Source organism: Capra hircus, chromosome 9 (assembly GCF_001704415.2).
Source record: "Capra hircus breed San Clemente chromosome 9, ASM170441v1, whole genome shotgun sequence".
Lineage (NCBI taxonomy): Eukaryota > Metazoa > Chordata > Mammalia > Artiodactyla > Bovidae > Capra > Capra hircus.
This window is the reverse complement of record NC_030816.1, coordinates 28,499,217-28,523,274: the sequence shown is the minus strand read 5'-3', so window position 1 is coordinate 28,523,274 and position 24,058 is coordinate 28,499,217. Positions and strand designations below refer to the sequence as shown.

Here is a 24,058-nt window from a genome sequence, read left to right as displayed (position 1 = left end):
CTCACCAAAATATGTTTGGGTTTGTTTTTTTGGGAGAACACAAAAGGATTTTCCCCCATTGCCTCTATAAATATCTACTGGGCAGGAGATCAGGTAAAATCCCTCAAATAAGACTTGTAAGTCTGGCAATGTTTTACAAAGGTCATAGTCCAAAAAAAAAAAAAAAAATAACCTTTATCTACGTTCCCATCACTCCTGTCCATTAAATAGCTATCTGTCTAACCCTCCCCACTTTTAGATACATTCAGTTCCTTGTGTTTCTTTTGGAAACAGAACTTCCCAATGCATGGCAATCGTCAGCCTCAGAGAACACTGGGAATCCCCTAGCATGTCCGTGCTTGTACTGCTTGTTAAGCTGAGCCTCTCTTGTCCAGGGCAAGTGGCTGTCTTCAGGCATGTGAACGCTGTCGGATTCAGAGTGCTCAGGCATCCTGGTGTTGAAAGCGGACTCGGAATGTCTGGAGAGCGTAGGGCTGAAAGCAAAAAATATTGGCCCCCTTTGGAGCTGTTCTCCAGTGCAACCACAGCAGAGCGGCAGGCCAGAGGATAGCGCGACCTTTCTTCCCCTCCCACCTCCATCCTCTTTGGGGCTGCAGAGGATTGGCGAGGGAGGCGCCTCCACCCCTTCCCCGGCGCCTTTATATGGTGACTTGGCTCCCCACTCGCCCTCCGCCTCCAGCCTGGCAGGAGCGCCCTGTGGCTGTCTTCCCAGCCTCTCGGCAGCCACATTCCCAGTGGGTGCTGTGAGCGTTTGGCTGAGCTCGCTCCTTTTTTCGGCCTTGGCCTTGGTCTGCACCCCTGACCGGGCGGGCGGCACAAAAAGCCCTTAGCTTGTTCATTCTTTCCAGCTCCTGCTGCTTTGCCCTTGTGGAGCTGGCTCTTCCCGCCCACCTCCTCCGACTCAGCACAGAACCCAAATGCCTGATTTATGTCTGTTGACTTAAAAAAAAGAACAGAGCCCAGTGAAATTCTAGCATCGCCCTGGTGCTTTTGAGTGATAGCTGCGTTCAGAAGCATACAGTAGGCGCTCAGTAAAGGGATGTTGGTGGGATGGATAGTGGATGTAAGCATCAAGTATAATCTCTTCTGATTTTTAAATGATTTTCTACTTCGATTCTGGTTTTGAGCCTCCAGCATCTCCCAATTCTTCTGATTTGTATGGCTCAGCACTTGGGCAAACTGTTGACCCACTTTCAGTAGCCTGGGGTTAATTAGCATTTCTGCAGCACTGCAGTCTGTCTTCCCAGTGGTAAAATTTATCTGTTCTTCAAGCCACCTGTAAGCTCGATTAACACTGGAGTTTTGTCTGAGGGTGGAAAGTTGGGTAAATGTTGCAAATTGCAAATCCTGATTGAGCTCTCAGATCCAGATTGCGTGAGAAGTTTCTAACCAAAATTTAAAGAGGGCATCTTGATGAGTTTAATTTTCTGGTTAAAGGAGGGTTCCAATTTTGAGCACATTTACAACCCCTTCAATTTCAACCCATTTTTGAAAATCTTTCTAAAATGTTTTCCTTGACTTAGGAGAAGTATTCTCTGAAGTAAGTGATGGAGCCTGCTGAATATAGTTGATTCTTTCTGTGACATCTTGATATGGTTCCTTCCCCATGGTCAACATTATGCACATGGGTTATTTTAAGGTTCTGTGGGTAGGAAGGGTGTGGAGTCAGGGAGGAGTGGACAGTGGGTGGGGAGTAAAGTGAGGTAATGGCAGAAGTGGTCACGTGGGGCTGGATGGTAATTAGATGCTGGCTTTGGCGTTTTATAGGCAGTGGATGATTTTGAACAAGGGGGTGATGTAAGAGCTGTGCTTCTAGAAGTGGTGTTAACCTTGGTCACAGAGGGAGGAGCCCGTCAAGGATCTCTGACAAGAGTCTACAGACTGGGTTAGCCAGAGTGGGTGTGGGAAGTGGGAGTCGGGAGATTCTGAGATGACAGAGTGGAGGGAACTCAGAGACTGAATGAGAGAGGGAAGAATAGAGGTTGCCGCTGGGGCTGAGCCTGGGGAAGACGAGGGTCATGGGAATGAGGAGGAGGGTTGAAGTGGTTTGGGAATCCATCTGTGAGTACAGAAGTGATTGTCTGAGTCCTGCTTCTTCTCTTTACCAGTATGGCACTCTGGGGCCAGGGAGCCTCTTCAAGCCTCAGTTTCTACATTTCTGAGTAGGGAGAAATCTCCTTCATTGACTTTAGGCCAGTTTTTCTCACATGGAAAGTAACAGTCCACACAGAGGCTGTTGCTGGAACTTGACAGAGACCACTCTGTTCAGCAGTGTCCTGGTCCTTGTTTTGTTCCAGTTAAAGTAATTTGATTTACAGGCGTGTGGAGCCCATTCAGATTGAGTAACATGTTTGCTCATGAGGGCACAGCTTATGCTAAACCAAAGAGAACATTCAGCTTTCTACCGGCTATACCTGGGATGCACAGTTGAGGTCAGGCTTCGTCCAGTACGTGAACCGGTCTGAGTTCTGGTTGGTCAGAGTTGTTGCTGGGCTGATTCCTTTTCAAGCAAAATTAGAAAGTCGATGTGAACTGGTTATACTAGATTGCCTTCTTAAAAAAAAAAAAAAAGATTCTCCTGATTCATCTTCATTTTGCTGTTTCAAAACTACACAGTTGTGGTCTGAACAACTTTGTTCAGTTTAACAAAAAGGCTGTAACAGTGCTGATTTATAGGTGGTTCTCAGATATTGTCTTAGAATAAAGGAGAGGCTCTGTACCTCAACGGAGAATGGCACAATGATGAAATTGTTTTTTGCGAGTTATTTCTCTGCAAATTGATGATCTTGGCCTTTGTGTAATTTTTCAAATCTTTATAGGATTTTAATTAAGTGATATTTAATAGACCTATGGAACAATAAAAAACCTCACGGTAACACCGTTCAGGGGCCGAGTACCTCAAGAGCACAGACCACCCACGGTGGGCAAAGGGGCCCTCTTCCTCAGCCCCCTCGTTCAGGATTCCTGATGAGTCCAGACAAGCACTGGCAGGGGAGTAACGAAACACCACCTCTGCCAGCTGCCTGTGAGCCTGCTCCTCTTCTGGCCTATTCCATTCTCTCTCGAGATTCATGGAGAACATATTTGAGAAAGATTGAGGGGAGAAAAAGAAGAGGATGCTTTAGACAGCCCTGAGAAAGAGGACAGAAGTAGCAAGCATAGCAGTTGCTGGAAGTTTGGTGGTGCACACAGTGCAATCTGCCAGCCCATTTGTTGATTCTGCATGCCATCCTTCAGTTGGCACCACTGCTGCCAGGAACCACCCCCTCCTTTTTCCATCTGAAGGCAGGGAGAGAGGCACTGCGGCAGCGTTAACTCTTCCTGCCCTAAAGCCTAGAGTTTCTTATCCCCATGTCAGGCTTAATAACCTGTGCCATATTAGGACCCATGAAGATATTTGAATCAAAGAATTTTAAAAGTGGCAGGGGCCTGAGGAAGGTTTTCAAGCAGGAAAAGCAGCACCCAGTCTTCCCAGGTGGGACCAAATGTGATGGTGGGTAGAAATTTGAATTTTGAAGAATGAGGACCTAGAGGGAAACCTGCTTTTACCTGCAGCCAGAGATCTGGTCAGCAAATCAGCAGTGACAGTTGGAGGTGGTACAGGGCCAGAGGAGTCTTCTGAGCTAGACCAACCAGAAAAACAAACATTGGAGGTAGAGGTGAAGTGGCAGAGCTAGCCAGAGGGAGAGGGGTGGAACAAATAGTCTAGCATCCTTCAGAAGACAAATCTTAGGAGGTAAATTAATTCTCTTGATGATTTAGCCAACAGAATGCAGCTGTTTATTGTGTGCTTTAAGAAGTCATTTAAAAACACTGATCATGTCTTTCCTGTCTTGCTTAATGTGCTTTTGTGGAAATAAGAGCAAGTCCAGGGAACACCGGGAAGTCTAGAAATGTTGGCCATAACTACTGCCTAGGGCGTGAGGGAGGTGGCTATCCGGATTGTGGGAACATTTTGTTCCAATTAAGGAACTGCAAATTGTCACTTCAGAGAATTAGTTAATTTGTATACCTAGGTGCTTGGAACAGTGATTGGTGCATCATAAACACAGAGTATTAGTTGCTGCTACTACTATTAGTAATAATAGTAATTATTACAATTTTCAGAGGTAGGGCTAGTGCAGAGTCTTTAATCAGAAATTGTGTATCAGAGTTTATGGGAAAAGCTCTTACTCCTCAGTTTAGAGAAAACAGTGGAATTTTCCTTCAAGGAGCCTAGTTCTCAGAAACAGCCTCTGTCTTGGTTGGAAAATGGTCTGCTTTGCTGTTGGGTGTGACAAGGGAGGGAGAGAGTACTCTTTTCCAGAGCCCAGGGAGAGGCCTGCCCCACAGGGGATTACATGAAGTAACCACTGGTTTCACGTGAAGGGGAACTGGAGTTTTATAACACAACTTTGTGAGCTTGGTTTAGATTTAAGACCTACCTGCTTCAGCTTCTTTAGGGAACTGTCTGGTGATCAGACACAAACAAGGTGACCCCAGACCCGGAAAGGGACTGCCCCAGGTGTTCTTTCTCAAGACATGCGCCTTTTCCCAGTGTCAACTCACCTATCCCCCACACCACATATCTGCTTTTATTAATTTATCAAGGTTGAACTCAAAACCATGGTCATAACTTCGCTAACCTCTCCCACTGCCACCCCCTGTTCACTGAGTGTCCTCTTATCTAGACTCCTCTAAGACCTCTGGGTCTTTCCCACACAGGTTAACACTACTAGTATTTTGCTGATAGTAAAGGATTCCGAACAGTGCCTGAATCATCGCTCCCTACAGTCTGTGCTTTATCTGTTTGGTCTCATTTAGTTTTGCGTCACAGTATTTCCCCCATTTTACAGATGAGTTAATCTATAAGGCCAAGTGAAGTGGGACCCAGGCTGCCTGGCTCTCTAGCTGGGAACCATAATCCCCTTGGGTGTCTAGTTTCTTCCTTAGCCCTTTCAGTCTTTGCAGTTTCTCCACTTATTGTTAGCCTTGTCTTCTCAAGTAGATGGTGAACTCTTCAGAGCTCCTTGCCTCATCCCTGTTTGTATATGTGTGCATTCCCCTAGAGCCCAGCATTCAAAATGTACCCAAGGACTAGCATTCCAGTTGTGGTGGGGGCAGGAGTGAGTCCCCTGCCTGGTCTACCTCCGTGATGGGTTGCACACTGCCCAGCTGAGGTTTTTCGGGGTGTGAACACTCTCCTGGACCAGCGCACATCGTGTTAGACTCTGTCCTTTCTTAGTGTTGGCAAATGGCTCACAGCTGCCCAAGCAGCAGCCTGGCTGCTTCTCCACCAGGGCCAGAGAAAACGTTTTCAAGAACAAGCAGGAACAAGCTGGTATTGGCAGAGCAGACGCAGGCAAGCCCCAGCGTCTTGCCCTTTGTCCTGGATCCTCCACTCTCCAGGCCACACGCAGTGCTGGGGCTGCTCCCATCCCCCAGGTCCCACCTGGAGAAAAACTGGCCCAGCCCTTTGCCCTCTGTCCCAATTCCTTAAGGCTGCTGCTAACTACAGATCTGATAAGGTAGGGTTTGTGGAATTCCTCCTTATATTTGTATTTGCATTTGAAAGGAGATAATTCCTTTACTGCTCAAAAAGCAGGCAAGGCAAAGGAGGTGAATAACAAGCCACTTGGGAGGCACTTGTGTACCAAGGACTCCAGGTCTGGGTAATCCGGGGTTCAAATCCTAACTCCACCCCTCACTGGCTGTGACAAGGGCGGCTTCTCCAAGCCCGTTTCTGGTCTGTAAACAGCACCCGCACAGTGAGTATCAGCACCCTGGCTAGTTGTAGCCCCGCTGTAAGTGTTCCTTTAACAACAGAACTGGTCTGTCTGGCCACTGTCGTCCAATGAAGAGCACAGTTGTTTCTGTTTCTTGTTCAGTCATAAACTGTCCTCAGCTGAGATTTTAAAGAAACGATTATTTGTTATTAAATATAGCTTATATACTGGAGAAGGAAATGACAGCCCACTCCAGTCTTCTTGCCTGTGAAATCCCATGAACAGAGGAGCCTTGCACAGTTCGGTTCATTGGGTCGCAAAGAGTCCTATGCAACTTAGCGACTAAACAACAACAGCTTATATACAGAAAAGTGCTCAAAACACATATGTACCATTTAGCAAACAGTTATAAAAGCATCAGCCATGTAACCACTACTCTGCTCAAGAAAAACAAATACTGCTTTAAAGTGGTAAATACTCTGTAATGGTGGTTTTCATCTGTGGGCAATTTTGCCCCCACGGGACACTGAAACATTTTTGGTTGTGGTATGTGAGGAAGTGCTTCTGGTATCTAGTAAGAGAGGTTAGGGGTGCCACTAAACATAAACAGTCCCCCATAACAAAGAATTAGCAGTGCCCCGGCTGAGAAAGTCTGATGTAACACAAACTGTCTGCCCTATGGGACAGACACCCCATTTTGAGAAGGAGGTGAACTTTTAGAAAAAGATTTGGGTGCTCAAGAAACCTGTTTGTGTCAAGACTTAGATTTATATAACACATTGTTAGTAATGTCATCTCACTCAACTAATTGTTTTCTGAAGGAAAAAAAAAGCCAGCCTGAATTTCAGATGAAGGATCTGAAGTTTATAGACCTTGCTAACAGCATCAATCAGTTTCCATTCTTCATTGCTGCCAAATGCTTTTAATCTCCTCTGTCACTTTGCACCAATCCTGGGAATCAAATACTGTACAAGTGAGCAGAAACCAGACGTGTTCCATCTTACTATTAATTAATTCATGAATTGATTAAATACTGTCCTCTTCCCAACAGCTTGTCCCAGCCCCTTTGCTCTCATAACTCTTTGTCTTTAATTTATTGCAGGATTTAGTTGTTCGCATTGTTTTTATTCTTGGCAACCTGACAGCGAAAAATAACCAGGCTCGTGAGCAGTTTTCCAGGGAGAAAGGGAGCATCCCCACTCTGCTGTCTTTATTCCACACATTCTACAAACTGGATCTGCATTCTGGGAAGCGCTGTGGGGAAGGAGACGAGCGTCCCAAGGCACCGAGGCCGGCCCAGGCAGAGGACGTGCTCATCAAACTGACCCGTGTGCTCGCGAACCTGGCCATCCACCCAGGCGTGGGCCCAGCCATCGCCGCCCACTCGCACATCGTCGGCCTTCTCCTCGCCACGCTGGGTAAGAGACGCGGCCTCAGATGGACTAGGGTTCTGTGAGGGTTTTAGCAGTACAACCTGCTTGCTTTAATGAGCCTTCTCAGTTGTGACAGGAAATTCATTTGTCTTCTGTTCAGAACTGCCTCAAAAGTAATCCAGCTTTTTAAAAAAGGAAAAAAAAATAGTAATACATCCTCCTGAATCATAAGTCGACTCTTATGTCCAACTCTTGTGTCCGCATGGACTATAGCCAGTTAGGCTCCTCTGTCCATGGGTTTTCCCAGGTAAGAATACTGCAGTGGGTTGCCATTTCCTTCTCCAGGGGATCTTCCCTACCCAAGGATCGAACCCAGGCCTCCTGCATTGCAGGCAGATTCTTTACCATCTGAGCTACCAGAATTATTACTAAAACCCACTGAACTGTACACTTTAAAAGAGTGAATTTTATGGTATGTGAATTATATCACAACTTTTATTGAAAAAAAAAAGCTTGCCAATCAAATTATCAAAATTGGCCAACTAACCACAGAGTTTAAAATTCCAGATTTTTCCTGGATTAGTCCACATAATTAAAGTTTATTTGTCTTTTTATTTTTTCAGCTTTTTACATTATCCACAATTATAGACTCCAGGTCCCATCTTTTCCCCTGTATTAGACAGTTGGAGCTGCCATAACAAAACACTGCAGGCTGGGTGGCTTAAACAACACAAGCATATTTCTCACAGCTCTGGAAGCTAGGATTGTAAGATCAGAGTGCCAGCTGATTCTGTTCTGGTGAGAGCCCTCTTCTTGACTGGCAGGCAGCTTCATTCCCCTGTGGCTTTTCCTCACTGTGTGTGGGTACACATGAGAGAATGATCTTTCTCTTGTAAAACCATCAATCCTATTTGATACAGACTCTACCCTTATGATCTCATTTAACTTGACCTCCTAAAAGTCCTGTCTCCAGAAATAATCACATAGGGTTTAAGGCTTCAACATATAAATTTGGGGGAGGGGACACAATGCAGTTGATAATATCCTACCTCTGATCCCCCACCTCCCCAGATTCCTGATTTGCCCATGTGAAGAATACTTTCATTCCATCTCAACAGCCCCAAAATTTGTTAATTAATTTCATCATCAACTCTGAAGTCTAAGGTCCCAGATCTTGTTTAAATATCATCTAAATCAGCTATCATGAGTTGTGAGATATGAGACCTCCTAAGGAACAATTCCTCTCCTGCTTGAACCAGAGAAATCAGACAAGTTATAGGCAAAGCTGCATGGCAGGACCAGCACAAGATAGATGGTCCTATTCCAAAAGCAAGAAATAGGGAAAAAGGGAAGTGTGATGTGTCCCCACCAGGGCCCAAACCTAGCGAAGTGAATTCCATAAGATCTTAAGACTTGAGAGTAATCCTCTTTGGTTACATGCTATTCCCTCCAGACCCACTGGGGCAGTGGCCCTGCCTCCACAGCTCTGTCAGTTAGGCCACAGGGCTCTGCAGGGCAGTCTTGCCCTTAAGGCTTTGGGATGAAGACCAGTGTGACCTGCTGAAACTGAGGCAGTGGCTCTGGTGATCTCTGAATCACTGCTGGGGTCATTTTCTCCTCTACTTGCAAAATAGTGCATATTCCCAACTAACTAGCTCTACACTCTGCCCTGTCAAGTCCAAGGAGTCTGACAGCTTCCTTCACTTGGTCCTGTCTCTGCCCCCTTCAGTTCAGACTGGCAGTGCTTCTGCTCACATAATCTCTCAAACTCTGTACTGAGTGATAAGACAACCACACATGTAGTGTTCCCTCCAGTACACGCTTTCTTATTTCTTGCAATATGGGCAGGCTAAGAGGTTTCCAAGTCTTCAAGTTCTAGCTCCTGTTGCTGAAAAGTTTCTTCTTCAATTCATCTCTTAAGTCACTCAGTTGTGTCTGAGTCTGCAACCCCATGGACTATACAGTCCATGGAATTCTCCAGGCCAGAATACTGGAGTGGGTAGCCTTTCCCTTCTCCAGGGTATCTTCCCAACCCAGGGATTGAACTCAGGTCTCTGCCATTGCAGGCAGATTCTTTCCCAACTGAGTCACAAGGGAAACCCAGGAATACTGGAGTGGATAGCCTATCCCTTCTCCAGGGGATCTTCCCAATCCAGGGATCCAACCGGGGTCTCCTGCATTGCAGGTAGATTCTTTACCAACTGAGCTATCAGGGAAGCCCATCCCTCTGTTCTTACATGCTAATAAGCAGTCAGGAAGCGCCAAGCCTCTCCTTAAACACTCTGCTTGGAAATGATAGCTAAACATCCAATATCATTGCTTGCAAGTTAGACCTTCCACAAAACACTAGAATACAATTCAGCCAAGTTCTTTGCCACTTTATAACAAGGATCTCCTTTCTTGCAGCTCCTCCTTTCCATCTGAGACTTTGCCAGAGTGGCCTTTAATGTCCATTTCTCTAACAGCATTGTACTCATGACTATGTCTGTGTTCTTTAAGAAGATGGAAGCTTTCTCTTGTCTTTCACCCTTTGCCAGAATCACCTTGTCAATGAAAAAGTAATCAGTGAATCTATGAAAGAATTGGAAAATTTTATTCAAGCCAAATTTGAGGATTGTAACCCAGGAAGAACATCTCAGAAAGCTCTTGAGAACTTTTCCACTGGTTAGAAATCAAGGCACAGTTGTATAAGATTTTTTGAGACAGAGGGCTCTACATCAAATGATGTGTTACTGACAGTTTACGTTATCCAGATCGAAGCATCATCCTGGTGTGTCATGTGACCCCTTACTCAGTCAAGAAGGGCTATTATCTTTTAAGGAGGGACTTGTCCTGATGCTAGGAGAATGTTGCTCTTTATGGTTGAACAGATATTGCTACTGAAGGAGAGGTTTGGCAGATACACAGAGCACAGTGAGGAGAGAGAGGCCAGAAGAGTTATGTTTAAATTTGTAGTATCTTGCCATAAAATATGAATTTTATTTCACAACCTTTAACATCCATATTTCTAGCATGCCCCTCAGAACTCCTCTAGCCTCTACCCTTTACTCAGTTCCAAAGCTGCCCATATTTTTAGGCATTTGTTACAGCAGCACCCTACTGCTAAGCACCCAAACCTGCCTTAATCTGCTTAGGATGCCGTAACAAAAATAACACAGGCTGTGACTCAAACAACAGAAACTTACCTTCTTACTTCAGGGGACTGGAAGTCTGAGATCAGGGTGCCGGCGTGGTTCCCTTGAGGCCTTTCTTCCTGGCTCATAGATGGCTGCATTTTTCCTTTGTCTTCTAAAGCCACCAATTCTATCAGAAAAGGACTCCACCCTTACGATCTCATCTAACCCTAATTGTCTCCTAAAAGCTGCATGAGAGGTGGGGGCTTCAACATATGAATTTGGGAGGGACACAGTTCAGTCTGTAGCACCCCTGCTTTCCACTTTTTAGGCCTTGTCATTTCCCATGGGCACCTCTGCCTACCAGTGTGCAAGGAAATTAACTGCCATCCAGAGATATCTACTTTGCCACTACCTACCAGACTCTGAAAGAGTTTGTTGTGAAAGAAGCTTTAATGTCTGATGAAAATAATGTTTGGGGGTAACCTTTGAACTTTAGCCCTTTGTATAACCTCACCACATAGTCAGTGCTGTGCTCATATAAAAAGAAGTTTCTTAGTCTGCTCAGATTGCCATAAGAAAATACCACAGATTGGGTAGCTTAAACAATAGAAATCTATTTCTCACAGTCCGTAGGCTGGACGTCCCAGTCAAGGTGCCAGAAGGTTGATACCTGGTGAGAATCCTTTTTCTGGCTTGTAGATGGCCCCCTTCTCACTGTGTCCTCACATGATGGGCAGAGAGCTCTGGTGTCTCCTCCTCGTCTTATCAGAGCACTAGTCGTATCGGATGAGGGCCCCACCCTTACAACCTCACTTAACTTTTATACCTCACCAGCCCTATCACCAAATACAGTCACTTTGGGGGTTAGAGCTTCAACATATGAATTTGAAGGGGACACAAACACTCCATCCATCACAAGGTTTAAGAAAGTGTAGGTTAAGGAACAGGGTACATCATGGAGGAATATCAGGCATATATACACAAGCTTATGAAAAGTGCCCATAACAGAGTACACACAGAGCGTGAAGGCTGAGAGGACTGAGCTGCAGAGCGTGGCTTTTGGTGTGTGGGGTTGTAATTGACCTTGCCTTCCCTTGTTACGGAGCTGCATAGTTCTTTTGTTTTTTTGTTTTCTATATTTGTTTTTTGAAATATAATTGAACTACAACACTATGTTAGTTCCAGATTACAACACAGTAATTCTATTTCTATGCATTACAAAATGATCGCCATTGGAGCTACCCAGTTTAAGAAGCATGTTAACATCTGTTCCCTCACGTGAGCAGCCACATGAGAGTGGGTTGTTATTTTAGGCCTTTCACAGAGTAGGAAACAGGCTCAGTGAGATGCAGTGACTTTTAAAAGTCACAAAGTTAGTAAGTGGCAGGGTTACTCACATGTTGCTGATCTTAAGGATTCTTAAATTCTTGTATTTTTGAATATTTGTTTGGCTGTGGGTCTTAGTTGCAGCGCATGGAATCTTCATTGCACCATGTGGGATCTTTCATTGCAGTGCATGGACTCTCTAGTTGTGGCACATGGGCTCAATAGTTAGGGCTCATGGGCTTAGTTGCTCTGCAGCATATGGGCTTTTGAGTTCCCCGACCAAGAATCAAACCCATGCCTCTTGCATTGCAAGGTAGATTCTTAACTACTGGACCACCAGAGAATTCCCAAGATTCTTAAATTCTGACTGAGGTCTGTCCTTGTGACATATCGCTTCCATGTGATAACTCAAAATCTACACATTAGTCTAGAACTCTCTTCCAAGCTGCTGACTGCACATTATACTGTCTGTGCAAATCTGCATTGAGCTGCTCCAAAAATTGAGTTTCTCTAACAACTTCAGCTAAACCTGAAACTCCAGTACTTTGGCCACGTCATGCGAAGAGTTGACTCATTGGAAAAGACTCTGATGCTGGGAGGGATTGGGGGCAGGAGAAGAAGGGGACGACACAGGATGAGATGGCTGGATGGCATCACTGACTTCGATGGACGTGAGTCTGAGTGAACTCCGGGAGTTGGTGATGGACAGAGAGGCCTGGCGTGCTGCGATTCATGGGGTCGCAAAGAGTCAGACACGACTGAGCGACTGAACTGAACAACCTCAAACCTTGCAGCACTTGAACTCTAGTATCTCCCTGTCTTCTTTCTGCATCTGGAGGATCAGTTCTTCACCCAGAAGTCAGGGATCCAACTGCCTCAGAATCAGCTATGGGGCTCATTAGGATTCCTTTTCTAGTTTCTGGGTCTTACCTTGCTTTGCCTACAGGATGGGTTGAAATATGCATTTCAACTCCCCCCCCCCCCCCCGCCCCCGCCCCAGGTGATTCTTCTGCCCCTTAACTATTGAGACCCAGTCTCAGAGAACCACCTTTAGCCTCTCTGGCTAGTGAGGAGCTGGCAGGAGCCTGAAACCCACCGGATGAGTTCTCATCTGTTGGCAGGCCAAATCGCTTCACCTGACTGTAGCTACCTGGGGAGAGCCTGAGGACCTGCCCTCAGATACCTGGACTGGGAGCACATCATTGTGGATAGTCAAGAAAGAAAGCTCTTCATGTTTCATTTTATTGCAGTTATTCATATGTGAAGTGAGAACATTCCTGGTCTTATATATATATTATGAGCTTAGAAATTACATTTCTACCTATTAACTAAAAATATAATACAGTGGATAATTTCAGTTTGAATTCTAGGAAAGTAATGCTTTGGAGGCAGAGGAAAGAGGCAGAGAGCAGATTGGGCCAGAGCTCTTAGCTCTAGGGTTAAATAACCAAGGGGGCTTGGCTAGAGTCCTCAGGAGGCTGGGCCTGTCCCCTCCATACCTCCATCATCAAGTCCTCTGGGAGGGTAGCTACTCTGCCTTTGTCACTGGGGGATTCCCATGTGAGGTCTCTCCAGTATACTCTCTTGAGGTTATTGATACTTACGCATAACCTACTTTCTTTCTTTTGCTCTAAAGTGACCAATGAAACTCAAATCTGGCACTTCAAAAACTGTGCGTAAGAATCATGCAGGGAGCTCATGAAAGACACAGATTCTAAACCCCACCCTTAGAGGCTGTGACTGATCAAGTGAGGTGTGGAACCCGGGAATCTGCATTTTCTTTTTCGAACTCCCTCTCCCTGGCCGGCCCCAATGCAGGTGTTGAGCGCTCTCATTCGAGAATGCTTCAGTCTCTGTGTTAGAGCTCAGTGCCGTCTGAGGTTAAGCATATGTGAAGAAAGCCTTCTACCTGGCCCATGGTGGCGGGCAGTTGTTAGGGCAAGCAGAGGGATCCCTTGTCTTTTCTGTCTCTGGAACGATTTGACCTCCCTCAAAGAGCTTTATGGGGGTGAGGGGTAAAGTTATCTTGATAGAGGATCATACACCTCCACCCTCCCCTTGGCAGCTCAGCTGCAGGGATGAATGCTCTGAGCTCTACAAAGTCCCCTCTGCTGATCTCTGCTGGTTCCCACCTGGTATCTCTGCTTCAGTGAAGGATAGCAACCAGATCCCTGGAGAAGGGACCTTGTCAAGGAGCCTGGCAGGCTAGAATCCATGGGGTTGCAAAGAGTCAGACACGACTGAGTAACTAATCTCAGCACAGATGCTTGTAAGTGCATTTGAATAGAAGCACTATTAAAAATTAACTTTTGTGGGGTTTAATGCATGTAAAGTGCTTGGAGCCCTTCATGGTAGATGCCTGGTAGCTGTGAATGCCTCCTGTCTTGTCCCGGATGCCAAATGTTCTTCCTGCTCCCAAACGTGAGGTCCTACAGGGGCACCTCACCTCTTAGGTGGTGATACATAAGAGCTAGCCTTCTTTTTCTGGGCGAGCTAACTAATTCTCCCTCCAAGGCAAGGAAAAAAACAGATCCCTGGACACCGCCCAACATCTAGCATCATCAGTCCCAGGACAGAGGGAACTGGGGCTGAGACTTCCTCTTTGCTAAGTGTTAGACACTCACCCAAGCCATTCCCTGGGAGCCATCTTTCTGGATAGCCCGTCCATGCATCTCACAGATGGTTATTTAGCATCTGCAATGTGCCATACAGTTTTATAAGCCCTTTACATGTATTAACACATTAAAACTTAGTAATGTAGCTGCGATTATTACCCTACTTTGCAGACAAGGAAACTGAGCCCCAAGGAGGTTAAATGACTTGCACACAGTCACACAGCCAGCAGGTAGACGATCAGGATTCCAGCTCCAGAGTCACGGCCAAGCAAGTGAGGATACTCTGGAGACAGACACACTTGGGTCGGGAAGATCCCCTGGAGAAGAGAATGACAAACCTCTCTAGTATCCTTGCCTGGAAAATCCCATGGACAGAGGAGCCAGGAGGTCTGCAGTCTACAGGGTCCCAAAGAGTTGGGCACGACTGAGTGACTAATACTTTCGTGTATTTGAACTAAGAAAACAGGCAATTAGGATCTCATTTATTCTTGCTTTCTCCAAATATTCTTTGAGTTTCTACCAGGTACGGGACCCATGCTGGCTGCTGTGGGGTGGAGCAGAGGGACCCCTGGCTGAAGGGCCAGTGTGTGTTCTCTGTAGGGTAACAAATGACTGAATTTCCCTTTGAATAGAGTAGACTATGAAAAGATCATTCTCTTTAATGAAAAGAAGGCCGTAAGGAGAGATAATTAAATCAGAAAGTGTAAGAGCTGGCACAGTCCTCCTGCCCAGCTCACAACCTCCCTCTTATCCCTGAGGAGCTTTGGCTTCATACAGGAGATAAAAGGTACTATTTTACTATAAAAAATAATGAAATTTTGCCATTCACAGCATCATGGGTGGACCTGGAGGATATTATGCTAGGTGAAATAAGTTAGACGGAGAAAAACAGATACTGTAATGATGTCACTTATTTGTGGAATCTAAAAAAATAAACACATGAAGACAACAAAACAGAAACAGACTCACAGAAATAGAGAACTAACTAGTGGTTACCAGGGCAGAGGGAAGTGTCTGGGGGTGGGGGGCTGGCAAGATAGGAGTATGGGATTAAGAGGCACAAGCTATGATGTATAAAATAGATAGGCAACAGGATATACCATACAGGGCAGGAATTACAGCCAGTTATTTTATAATAACTTTAGGAGTGTAATCTATAAAAACATTGAATCCTTGTGTTCTACATTTGATGTACTACTGTTTATCAACTGTATTCAGTTTATTTTTTTTTTAAGAGGTAAAAGGCACTACTTAACCACTAAAACCCAGTGGGCAAGTCAGGGCCCAAGACACGCACAGGCACCGCGGTGACTCTTTCCCAGGCAGGCGACGGCCGATGGCCAGGCAGCGAGGGGGGCGAATGTTCTCCAGGCACTGGGGAGCCATGCACTGCACCCGAAGCGAGGCAGAGACTGCTGTAGCCAGTTTAGTATAACCCGACTCCTGACTTCTCTGACTTCCAGACCTGTATGTCCACCTAACTGCCTTACCTAATCTCATCAACTGTGGCTACTTCAGAAGTACCCCAAGAGATCTAACTCATGACCTTACCCCCAACTGGACCTTCTTCCCATTAATCCAGAGAATGGGATTGCTGTCCATCCAGTTTTGTAATCCAGGAACCCAGAGGTCATCCTAGGTCATCACCCCCACCTCAGCTTTTTGCCGTCTGGACACCACAGGAGTCTCCCGACCGGTCCCCAACATCCGCCCTTCTCTGTACTGTGGCCTGAGTCACCAGGAGATGAGTCTGGAGATGGAGTGGAAGGCAGGGATAAAATTACTAAGGGTCTTATTTGCTAAGCTAAAGGATTCATTCATTCATTCACTCATTCTTGCATTCATTAACCACTTATTATTATTATTTTTTACAACAAGGGAGTTTATTATTATTATTACTAGCTCCAAAAATTTTTCATATAAGCTTTATCCTGATCTGCCCCCAAGACGCTGAAATACTACAGCTTTCCGTTTTGTAAGTTGATATTTCCAGGGAGGTTCAAGTTCTTTTTAAAAAATTTTATTGGAGTGTAGTTAATTGACTTTGTCATGTTACTTTCTGCTGTACAGCAAAGTGAATTAGTTATACACATGTTGTTGTTGTTCAGTCACTAAGTCGTGTCCCACTCTTTGCGACCCCACAAACTGCAGTGTTGTTCAGTCACTAAGTCGTGTCCCATTCTTTGCGACCCCACAGACTGCAGTACACCAGGCTTCCCTGTCCTTCGCTGTCTCCTGCAGTCTGCTCAAACTCTTGTCTGTTGAGTCAGTGATGCCATCCAACCATCTCCTTCTCTGTCGTCCTCTTCTCCACTTGCCCTCAACCTTTCCCAGCATCAGGGGCTTTTCCAGTGAGTCAGCTCTTCGTATCAGGTGGCCAAGGTATTGGAGCTTCAGCTTCAACACAATTTCTTCCAGTGAATGTTCAGGGTTGATTCCAGCCTTTGCTTCATCCAGCCCGGCATTTTGCACAATATACTCTGCATATAAGTTAAAGAAGCAGGGTGACAATATACAGCCTTGACGTACTCCTTTCCCGATTTGGAACCAGACTGTTGTTCCATGTCCAGTTCTAACTGTTGCTTCTTGACCTGGATACAGATATATCAGACCATACCACCAGGCAGGTCAGGTGGTCTGGTATTCTCATCTCTTTAAGAATTTTTAAAGTTTGTTGTTATCCACACAGTCAAAGGCTTTAGCATAGTCAGTGAAGCAAAAGTAGATTTTTTTGGAATTCCCTAGCTTTTTCTATGATCCAGCAGATGTTGGCAATTTGATCTCTGGTTCCTCTGTCTGTTCTAAACTCAGCTTGAACATCTGGAAGTTCTCAGTTCACATACTGTTGAAGCCTGGCTTGAATGATTTTGAGTATTACCTTGCTCGTGTGTGAAATGAGTACAATTGTGCAATACTTTGAACATTCTTTGGCATTGCCCTTCTTTGGGATTGGAATGAAAACTGACCTTTTCCAGTCCTGTAGCCCCTGCTGAGTTTCGAAATTTGCTGGCATATTGAGTGCAGCACTTTAACAGCATCATTTTTAAGGATTTGAAATAGCTCAGCTGGAAGCCCATCACCTCCACTAGCTATGTTCATAGTAATACTTTCTAAGGCCCACTTGACCTCACATTCCAGGATGTGAGTGATCACACCATTGTGGTTATCTGGGTCATTAAGATCTTTTTTGTACGGTCCTTCTGTGTATTCTTGCCACCTCTTCTTAATCTCTTCTGTTTCTGTTAAATCTTTGCTGTTTCTGTCCTTTATTATGCCCATCTTTTCATGAAATGTTCCCTTGGTATCTGATTTTCTTGAAGAGATCTCTAGTCTTTTCCATTCTATTGTTTTCCCCTATTTCTGTGCATTGTTCACTTAAGAAATCTTTCTTATCTCTCTGTGCTATTCTCTGGAACTCTGCATTCAATTGGGTATATCTTTTCCTTTCTCTTTTGCCTTTCACTTCTCTTGTTTTCTCAGCTATTTGTAAGGCCTTCTCAGACAACCACTTTGCTTTCTTGCATTTCTTTTTCTTGGGGATGGTTTTAGTCACCATCTCCTTCCTGTACAATGGTATGAACCTCCTTCCAGATTCTTCAGGCTCTCTGTTTACCAGATCTAGTCCCTTGAATTTATTCATCACCTCAGCTATATAATCATAAGGGATTTAATTTAGGTCATACCTGAATGGCCCAGTGGTTTTCCCTACTTTCTTCAATTTGAGCCTAAATTTTGAAATAAGGAGCTCATGATCTGATCCATAGTCAGCTCCAGGTCTTGTTTTTGCTGACTGTATAGAGCTTCACCATCTTTGGCTGCAAAGAATACAATCAATCTGATTTTGATAATGACCATCTGGTGATGTCCATGTGTAGAGTCATCTTTTGTGTTGTTGGAACAGAGTATTTGCTATGACCAATGAGTTCTCTTGGCAAGACTCTGTTAGCCTTTGCCCTGCGTCATTTTGTACTCCATGGCCAAACTTGCTTTTTACTCCAAGTATCTCTTGACTCCCTACTTTTACATTCTAGTCCCATATAATGAAAAGGATGTCTTTTTTTGCTGTTGGTTCTAGGAGGTCTTGTAAGTCTCCATGTAATCATTCAACTTCAGCTTCTTCGGCATTAGTGGTTGGGACATTACTGTCATGTTGAATGGTTGGCCTTGGAAATGAACCGAGATCATTCTTTCATTTTTGAGATTGCACCTAGCTACTGCATTTCAGACTGTTTTGTTGACTGTGAGGGCTACTCCATTGCTTCTAAGGGATTCTTGCCCACAGTAGTAGATATAACGGTCATCTGAATTAAATTCGCCCAATCCCATCCATTTTAGTTTACTGATTCCTAAAATATCAATGTTTACTCTTACCACCTCCCGTTTGACCACTCCCAACTTGCCTTGATTCATGGACCTAATGTTCCAGGTTCCTATGCAGTATTGTTCTTTACAGCATCGGACTTTACTTCCACCACCACACACATCCACAGCTGGGCGTTGTTTCTGCTTTGGCTCTACCTCTTAAACTTTTTGTGGAGCTGTTTCTCTGCTCTTTCCCAGTAGCATATTGGACACCTATCAACCTAGGGGGGCTCATCTTTCAATGTTCTTTTGCCCTTTCATACTGTTCATGGGGTTCTTAAGGCAGGAATACTGAAGTGGTTTGCCATTCCCTTCTCCAGTAGACCACATTTTGTCAGACCCTGACGAGCTGGGACATGCCCTTCAGCCTCTCCACATTGCTAGATAACATGCCTGGCGCCGCTGTTGGTCCTTGTTGAGTGTGTAAACCTTCACTGGCTGTTGGATGTTGGTCTTCATTGTGCCCGAGGGCTGAGGCAGAGGCCCTGCTGGAGTCGCCAGGATGGGAGTCTTGGGAAGGCTGGAGCCAATGTTAGAGAAGGCCCAGGAGCAGAGGACACCCCGGCCTCTTCACTGCTGTTCACCATATCCATTCTTCTTTAGATTCTTTTCCTAGACAGGTCATTACAGAGTGTGTAGTAGAGTTCCCTGTGGTATACACCAGGTTCTTACTCATTGTCTGTTGAGCATCACTCTGTGCAGACACTGTTCTAAATGCTGAGAATGTGATGATGAAAAGAATGAGTCCTTAGTCTCATGGAGCTTACAACTTAGAGCTGGAAGACAGACATTAAACACATAAGTCAGGTCGTTCCATGTGTTATAGGGAAGAAGGGGAGGGGATGTGGGTAGCAATGCTATTTTATACAGAGTGGCTGAGGAGACTGTGTCCAATAAGGTGATACCTAAGCAGCAGCCAGAAGGACATGAGGAGTAAGCCAGGATAACTGGAGGAAGGAATATTCCAGACAGGGGGACTAGCAGTGCAAAGTTCTTGGGTAGGCTCAGGCTGAAATGCTCAAAAAGAGGGAAAGACTGGTGTGGTTGGCATCAGGGACCTGAGGCTGGAGCAGCAAATAAGGCCCAAGAGGTAAGGACTGGGCAGCCAGGTCGGGCCTGTGGGCTGGGGGAGATGAGTGGCGTTGTCTGACTGACTTTTAAAGGATCCGCACATTGAGGGCAGGCTCAAGGAGGCCAAGGCGAAGAAGAGAAGCCAGTGAGGAGGTGAAAAATGGACTAGGTGGTGGTAGGGGAGGTGAGAGGTGGTCAGAGCCTGCGTGTTTGGAAGGCCACACTGATAGGAATTATAGACGGATTATGACCCAAGGGCCATTCTGTTGGGAGGTCCAGGGTCTGGGGAACAGACTCCCAAGGTGCAAGCCCCGGGATAGTTCTGGGTCAGGGCATACCAGCTCTGATCACCTTTGCATACAGGGACTAGATCAGCCTGACTTTCCCAGACCCCTGGGTAGAGGGACTGAGCTTAGAGTGTTCCAAATGCTGGCCTGGAGTGGTCCCCGGCCGTGGGTGCATTTCCCTGTAGGAAGAGTCATGGGAAATAAAGCAACAACATGGCATTCATGTAGACCTTGCCTGGGATAGCAGTGGGTCCCTGCACCAGCTGGGCTGTAGTTAGGAGGTCGTGGCTTCTGCCCTGCAGCGAGTCTTTGATACCCTTCAGTTCAGTTCAGTTCAGTTGCTCAGTCATGTCCGATTCTTTGCAACCCCATGAATCGCAGCACACCAGGCCTCCCGGTCCATCACCAACTCCCGGAGTTCACCCAAACCCACGTCCATCTAGTCGGTGATGCCATCCAGCCATCTCATCCTCTGTTGTCCCCTTCTCCTCCTGCCCCCAATCCCTCCCAGCATCAGAGTCTTTTCCAATGAGTCAACTCTTCGCATGAGGTGACCAAAGTATTGGAGTTTTAGCCTCAGCATCAGTCCTTCCACTTTCCAGCATCAGTCCTTCCAGGACTGATTTCCTTTAGGATGGACTGGTTGGATCTCCTTGCAGTCCAAGGGACTCTCAAGAGTTTTCTCCAGCACCACAGTACAAAAGCATCAATTCTTTGGCGGTCAGCTTTCTTTATAGTCCAACCCTCACATCCATACATGACCACTGGAAAGACCATAGCCTTGACTAGATAGACCTTTGTTGGCAAAGTAATATATCTGCTTTTTAATGTGCTGTCTAGGTCAGTCATAACTTTCCTTCCAAGGAGTAAGTGTCTTTTCATGGCTGCAGTCACCATCTGCAGTGACTTTGGAGCCCCAAAAATAAAGTTTGACACTATTTCCCCATCTGTTTCCCATGAAGTGATGGGACCAGATGCCATGATCTTAGTTTTCTGAATGTTGAGCTTTAAGCCAACTTTTTCGCTCTCGTCTTTCACTTTCATCAAGAGGCTTTTTAGTTCCTCTTCACTTTCTGCCATAAAGGTGGTGACATCTGCATATCTGAGGTTATTATGCTCACTTTATTTCAGAATCCAAGTCAATTGATGATTGTGAGGAGCTGGTGATCAACACTACGGCAACTATCAACAACTTATCTTACTACAAAGTGAAGAATTCCATAATTCAAGACAGAAAGCTATATATTGCTGAATGTAAGGTTCAGAGTTGGGTTTGGGGAGATGCATGTTCATTTAAGGTTTTGACTTTGTTAACTAAACACAGAACTAGAGGCGTTTATAGTTTCTGACTTCTGGTACAAGTATCTAAGAGCCTGATTTAATTCTAAGAAAGTTGAATATGGGGACACATTAGTTTCTTAGTTCTTGCTTATGTCCCCTGTCATTGGAATTTTATTATCACTTTTAATTTTTAAGTTACAGTATTTAGCATGATATTGGTTTCTAATAGCCTTTAACTTAAAACTTTAATTCACTGATTTTATTTCTCTGGTCACCAAACCCAGTGCTCTTAAAGCTCCTCGTGAGTAACAACATGGATGGAATCCTGGAGGCTGTGCGTGTTTTTGGAAATCTCTCCCAGGACCATGACATCTGCGATTTCATAGTGCAGAAAAATGGTGAGTCAGTGACACACATTCAAAAGCAGTCACGTCTTGGCAGTAAACAACTGAGTGGTTTCGCAGCTTGGGTCACAAGAACCTAACACTTGTTTCTGCTTTGGGACAAGCGGTGCTTTACATTCTGTTCTGTCTATCTGTGAGGCTCTTGGCTCAGGATGCCAAGATAGATCTGGGCTGTGTTCTCAGGGTTTCCCTCTCCCTGATGAATGGTCTTTTGAGTTTTGAGATGGTGTGTGTATGTGTTTGTGTTTAAGTGAAACAAGTAATCTATACACATCATTTCTGTCCATGGGAATGGACTCCAAAGACCTGCTCCTTCATGCACTGGAATGTCTATTATAGTACTGCTTGTAATCGTGAAAAATGGGAACAACCTAAATGTCCGTCAACAGGTAAGAGGATAAATATATTACGGTATATTTGTGCAACCAAACTTATACAGCAGTTAAAATAAATGAGCTAGAAGTTCATGTATCAACATGCATCAACCTCAAACACATACTATAGGAGCAAAAAAGCTAGTAGTAATAGAAGGACACATGTGAAATAATACCATTAATATTGTATTAAAACATGCGAAATGGTCCTGGGTATTGTTTATATAATGTACTCATGCGCTAATGGAATAAGGCATAAATGCATTTGAAATTAGAAACTCCACATTTAAGACAAAGTTAAATTTGAATGGATGCCCCAAATATAAAATTGGATCTGTAATGTTTTATTTCTTCAACTGTGTAGCAGGTACATAACAGTGTATACTAAACATACTATTTTTCTCAAATATTTCATGTAAAAACAGTAACTAAAAATACCTAATTATTCATGTTCATGATAGAAAAATTATATAATACAGATTAAAAAGAAAACACTTCCCCAGAGATAATTGTTAAATTTTGGTGTATATTCTTTAAACTCTTAAAAACATATGTGATTCAGCCTTTGCCAAGCTCACTGCTGACCCAACAGTAGGCCAAGGTCAGCGTGGCGTGGCTGCCTCTCAGGTGAGCAGGGGAACAGGAGCGCACGCCCATTCATTCTCCCCCAAACCCTGCTGGGGGCGATGAGCAAACAGGACAAATAGTTCCATTTCTAGGAGTAAGGGAAGGCAGTGGGGGCGGGGGGAGCCTGTTCTGATACAAGACGTCCCCTACACTGGAAGTCTGGCCTCCCTGCGCACTGGTTTCCAGCAGTCTGAGCAAGTCTTCTCTTACAAGCCATGGCCTTGGAGGACTTCCCAGGAAGATCACTGAAGCCTACTCCCTCTGCCCCTCTTCCAGGGCTGTGTATTTTAAGAAAATTTCTGCTGGAGGTTCAAAAGAGCCCTTGAGAACAACCAGAAGTTAGAGATGAAATGAATAGCACCTGTGTGATTGGAAGGAGGTGGTTCCCTCTTCTCCACGGGCGGGGACTCTACCACTGCCTGGAAGGGAGAGCTGATGCTGCGGTGGATACAGCAGTACCTGGGAACAGGGACCCTGGGGGTGGGGAGCAGGTTCTCAAGTGACGGTGTTGGGTGTTGGTGAAGGCACTTTCCCCACCGGGCAGTGGGGAAGCCCTACGAAGAGTGGGCGAGATCCCCTAGCAGAGTTTCCAGTTTCACAAGCTGCTCCCCATTTCCCCTATGCCACTTGTGGAATGAGATACAGCTGGGCTTGCGCTTCACTGGTCTGCATTTGTTCTCTGCCCTTCCAGTCCACAAGTTCATGATTGCTCTGCTGGATGCTAAGCATCAGGACATTTGCTTTTCTGCCTGTGGTGTTCTCCTAAACCTCACCGTGGACAGAGACAAGAGAGTCATCCTAAAAGAAGGAGGTGGCATTAAAAAGTAAGTTCAAGGCACGGAGTCCTGACTCAATCAGGATTCACAGGAGAGCTTAGGCCCCCCTCCTCATTTCTCCCGGGCAGAGATACTTCTCCATCTGGAAGTGCCTAGCTAGGCTAAGGAGGGGATTTAGATTCCGCTGGACACTTAAAATAATTCAGAAGTAGATTATTGCTTAAATTTGTTAATTACTTAAATTGGTAGATGTGAAATTATTTTAATAACACTGAATTACATATAAAATGTATATTCAGTATCAAAGAAAGTTAATCATCATGTTAAAAATATAAAAAAGATGCTGACCTAATAACTTCTCAATTTGACTTTTCACTCAGGTTAGTGGATTGTTTAAGAGATTTTGGGCCTACTGATTGGCAGCTGGCCTGCTTGGTTTGCAAAACGCTATGGAACTTCAGTGAAAACATCACCAATGCTTCATCCTGTTTTGGAGATGAGGCTGCCAACACACTCTTAGCCTTGCTGTCATCATTCTTAGGTAAGACTCCTGACTGTGAATCTGTGAATCTTATCAAAATGAGAAAAATTGTTTCCTGTGACCTGTGTGGATAAAGATTGGTAGGCCTTTGGGTAGCTTTTTTTTCGATAAGGAACAGGAGACGTTAAAGATGATTATAATTTGAAGATAACCTGGAAGAGGCTGAATCTTATATACAGTGGGGACATGAGGACCTTTAA

General features: G+C 45.0%; 1 protein-coding gene across 3 annotated transcripts in view; it reads left to right on the top strand.

Moving 5' to 3' along the window:
• The window catches only part of ARMC2 (armadillo repeat containing 2), a 160,081-nt gene that overhangs the window by 123,777 nt on the left and 12,246 nt on the right, over nt 1–24,058 (top strand). For all 3 annotated transcript variants that reach the window (XM_013966445.2, XM_018053095.1, XM_018053096.1), the window contains 5 exons: nt 6,808–7,123; nt 20,987–21,109; nt 21,421–21,534; nt 23,233–23,365; nt 23,698–23,858. In XM_013966445.2, coding sequence (XP_013821899.2) covers nt 6,808–7,123; nt 20,987–21,109; nt 21,421–21,534; nt 23,233–23,365; nt 23,698–23,858 — 847 coding nt within the window. The remainder of the gene's footprint in view (nt 1–6,807; nt 7,124–20,986; nt 21,110–21,420; nt 21,535–23,232; nt 23,366–23,697; nt 23,859–24,058) is intronic.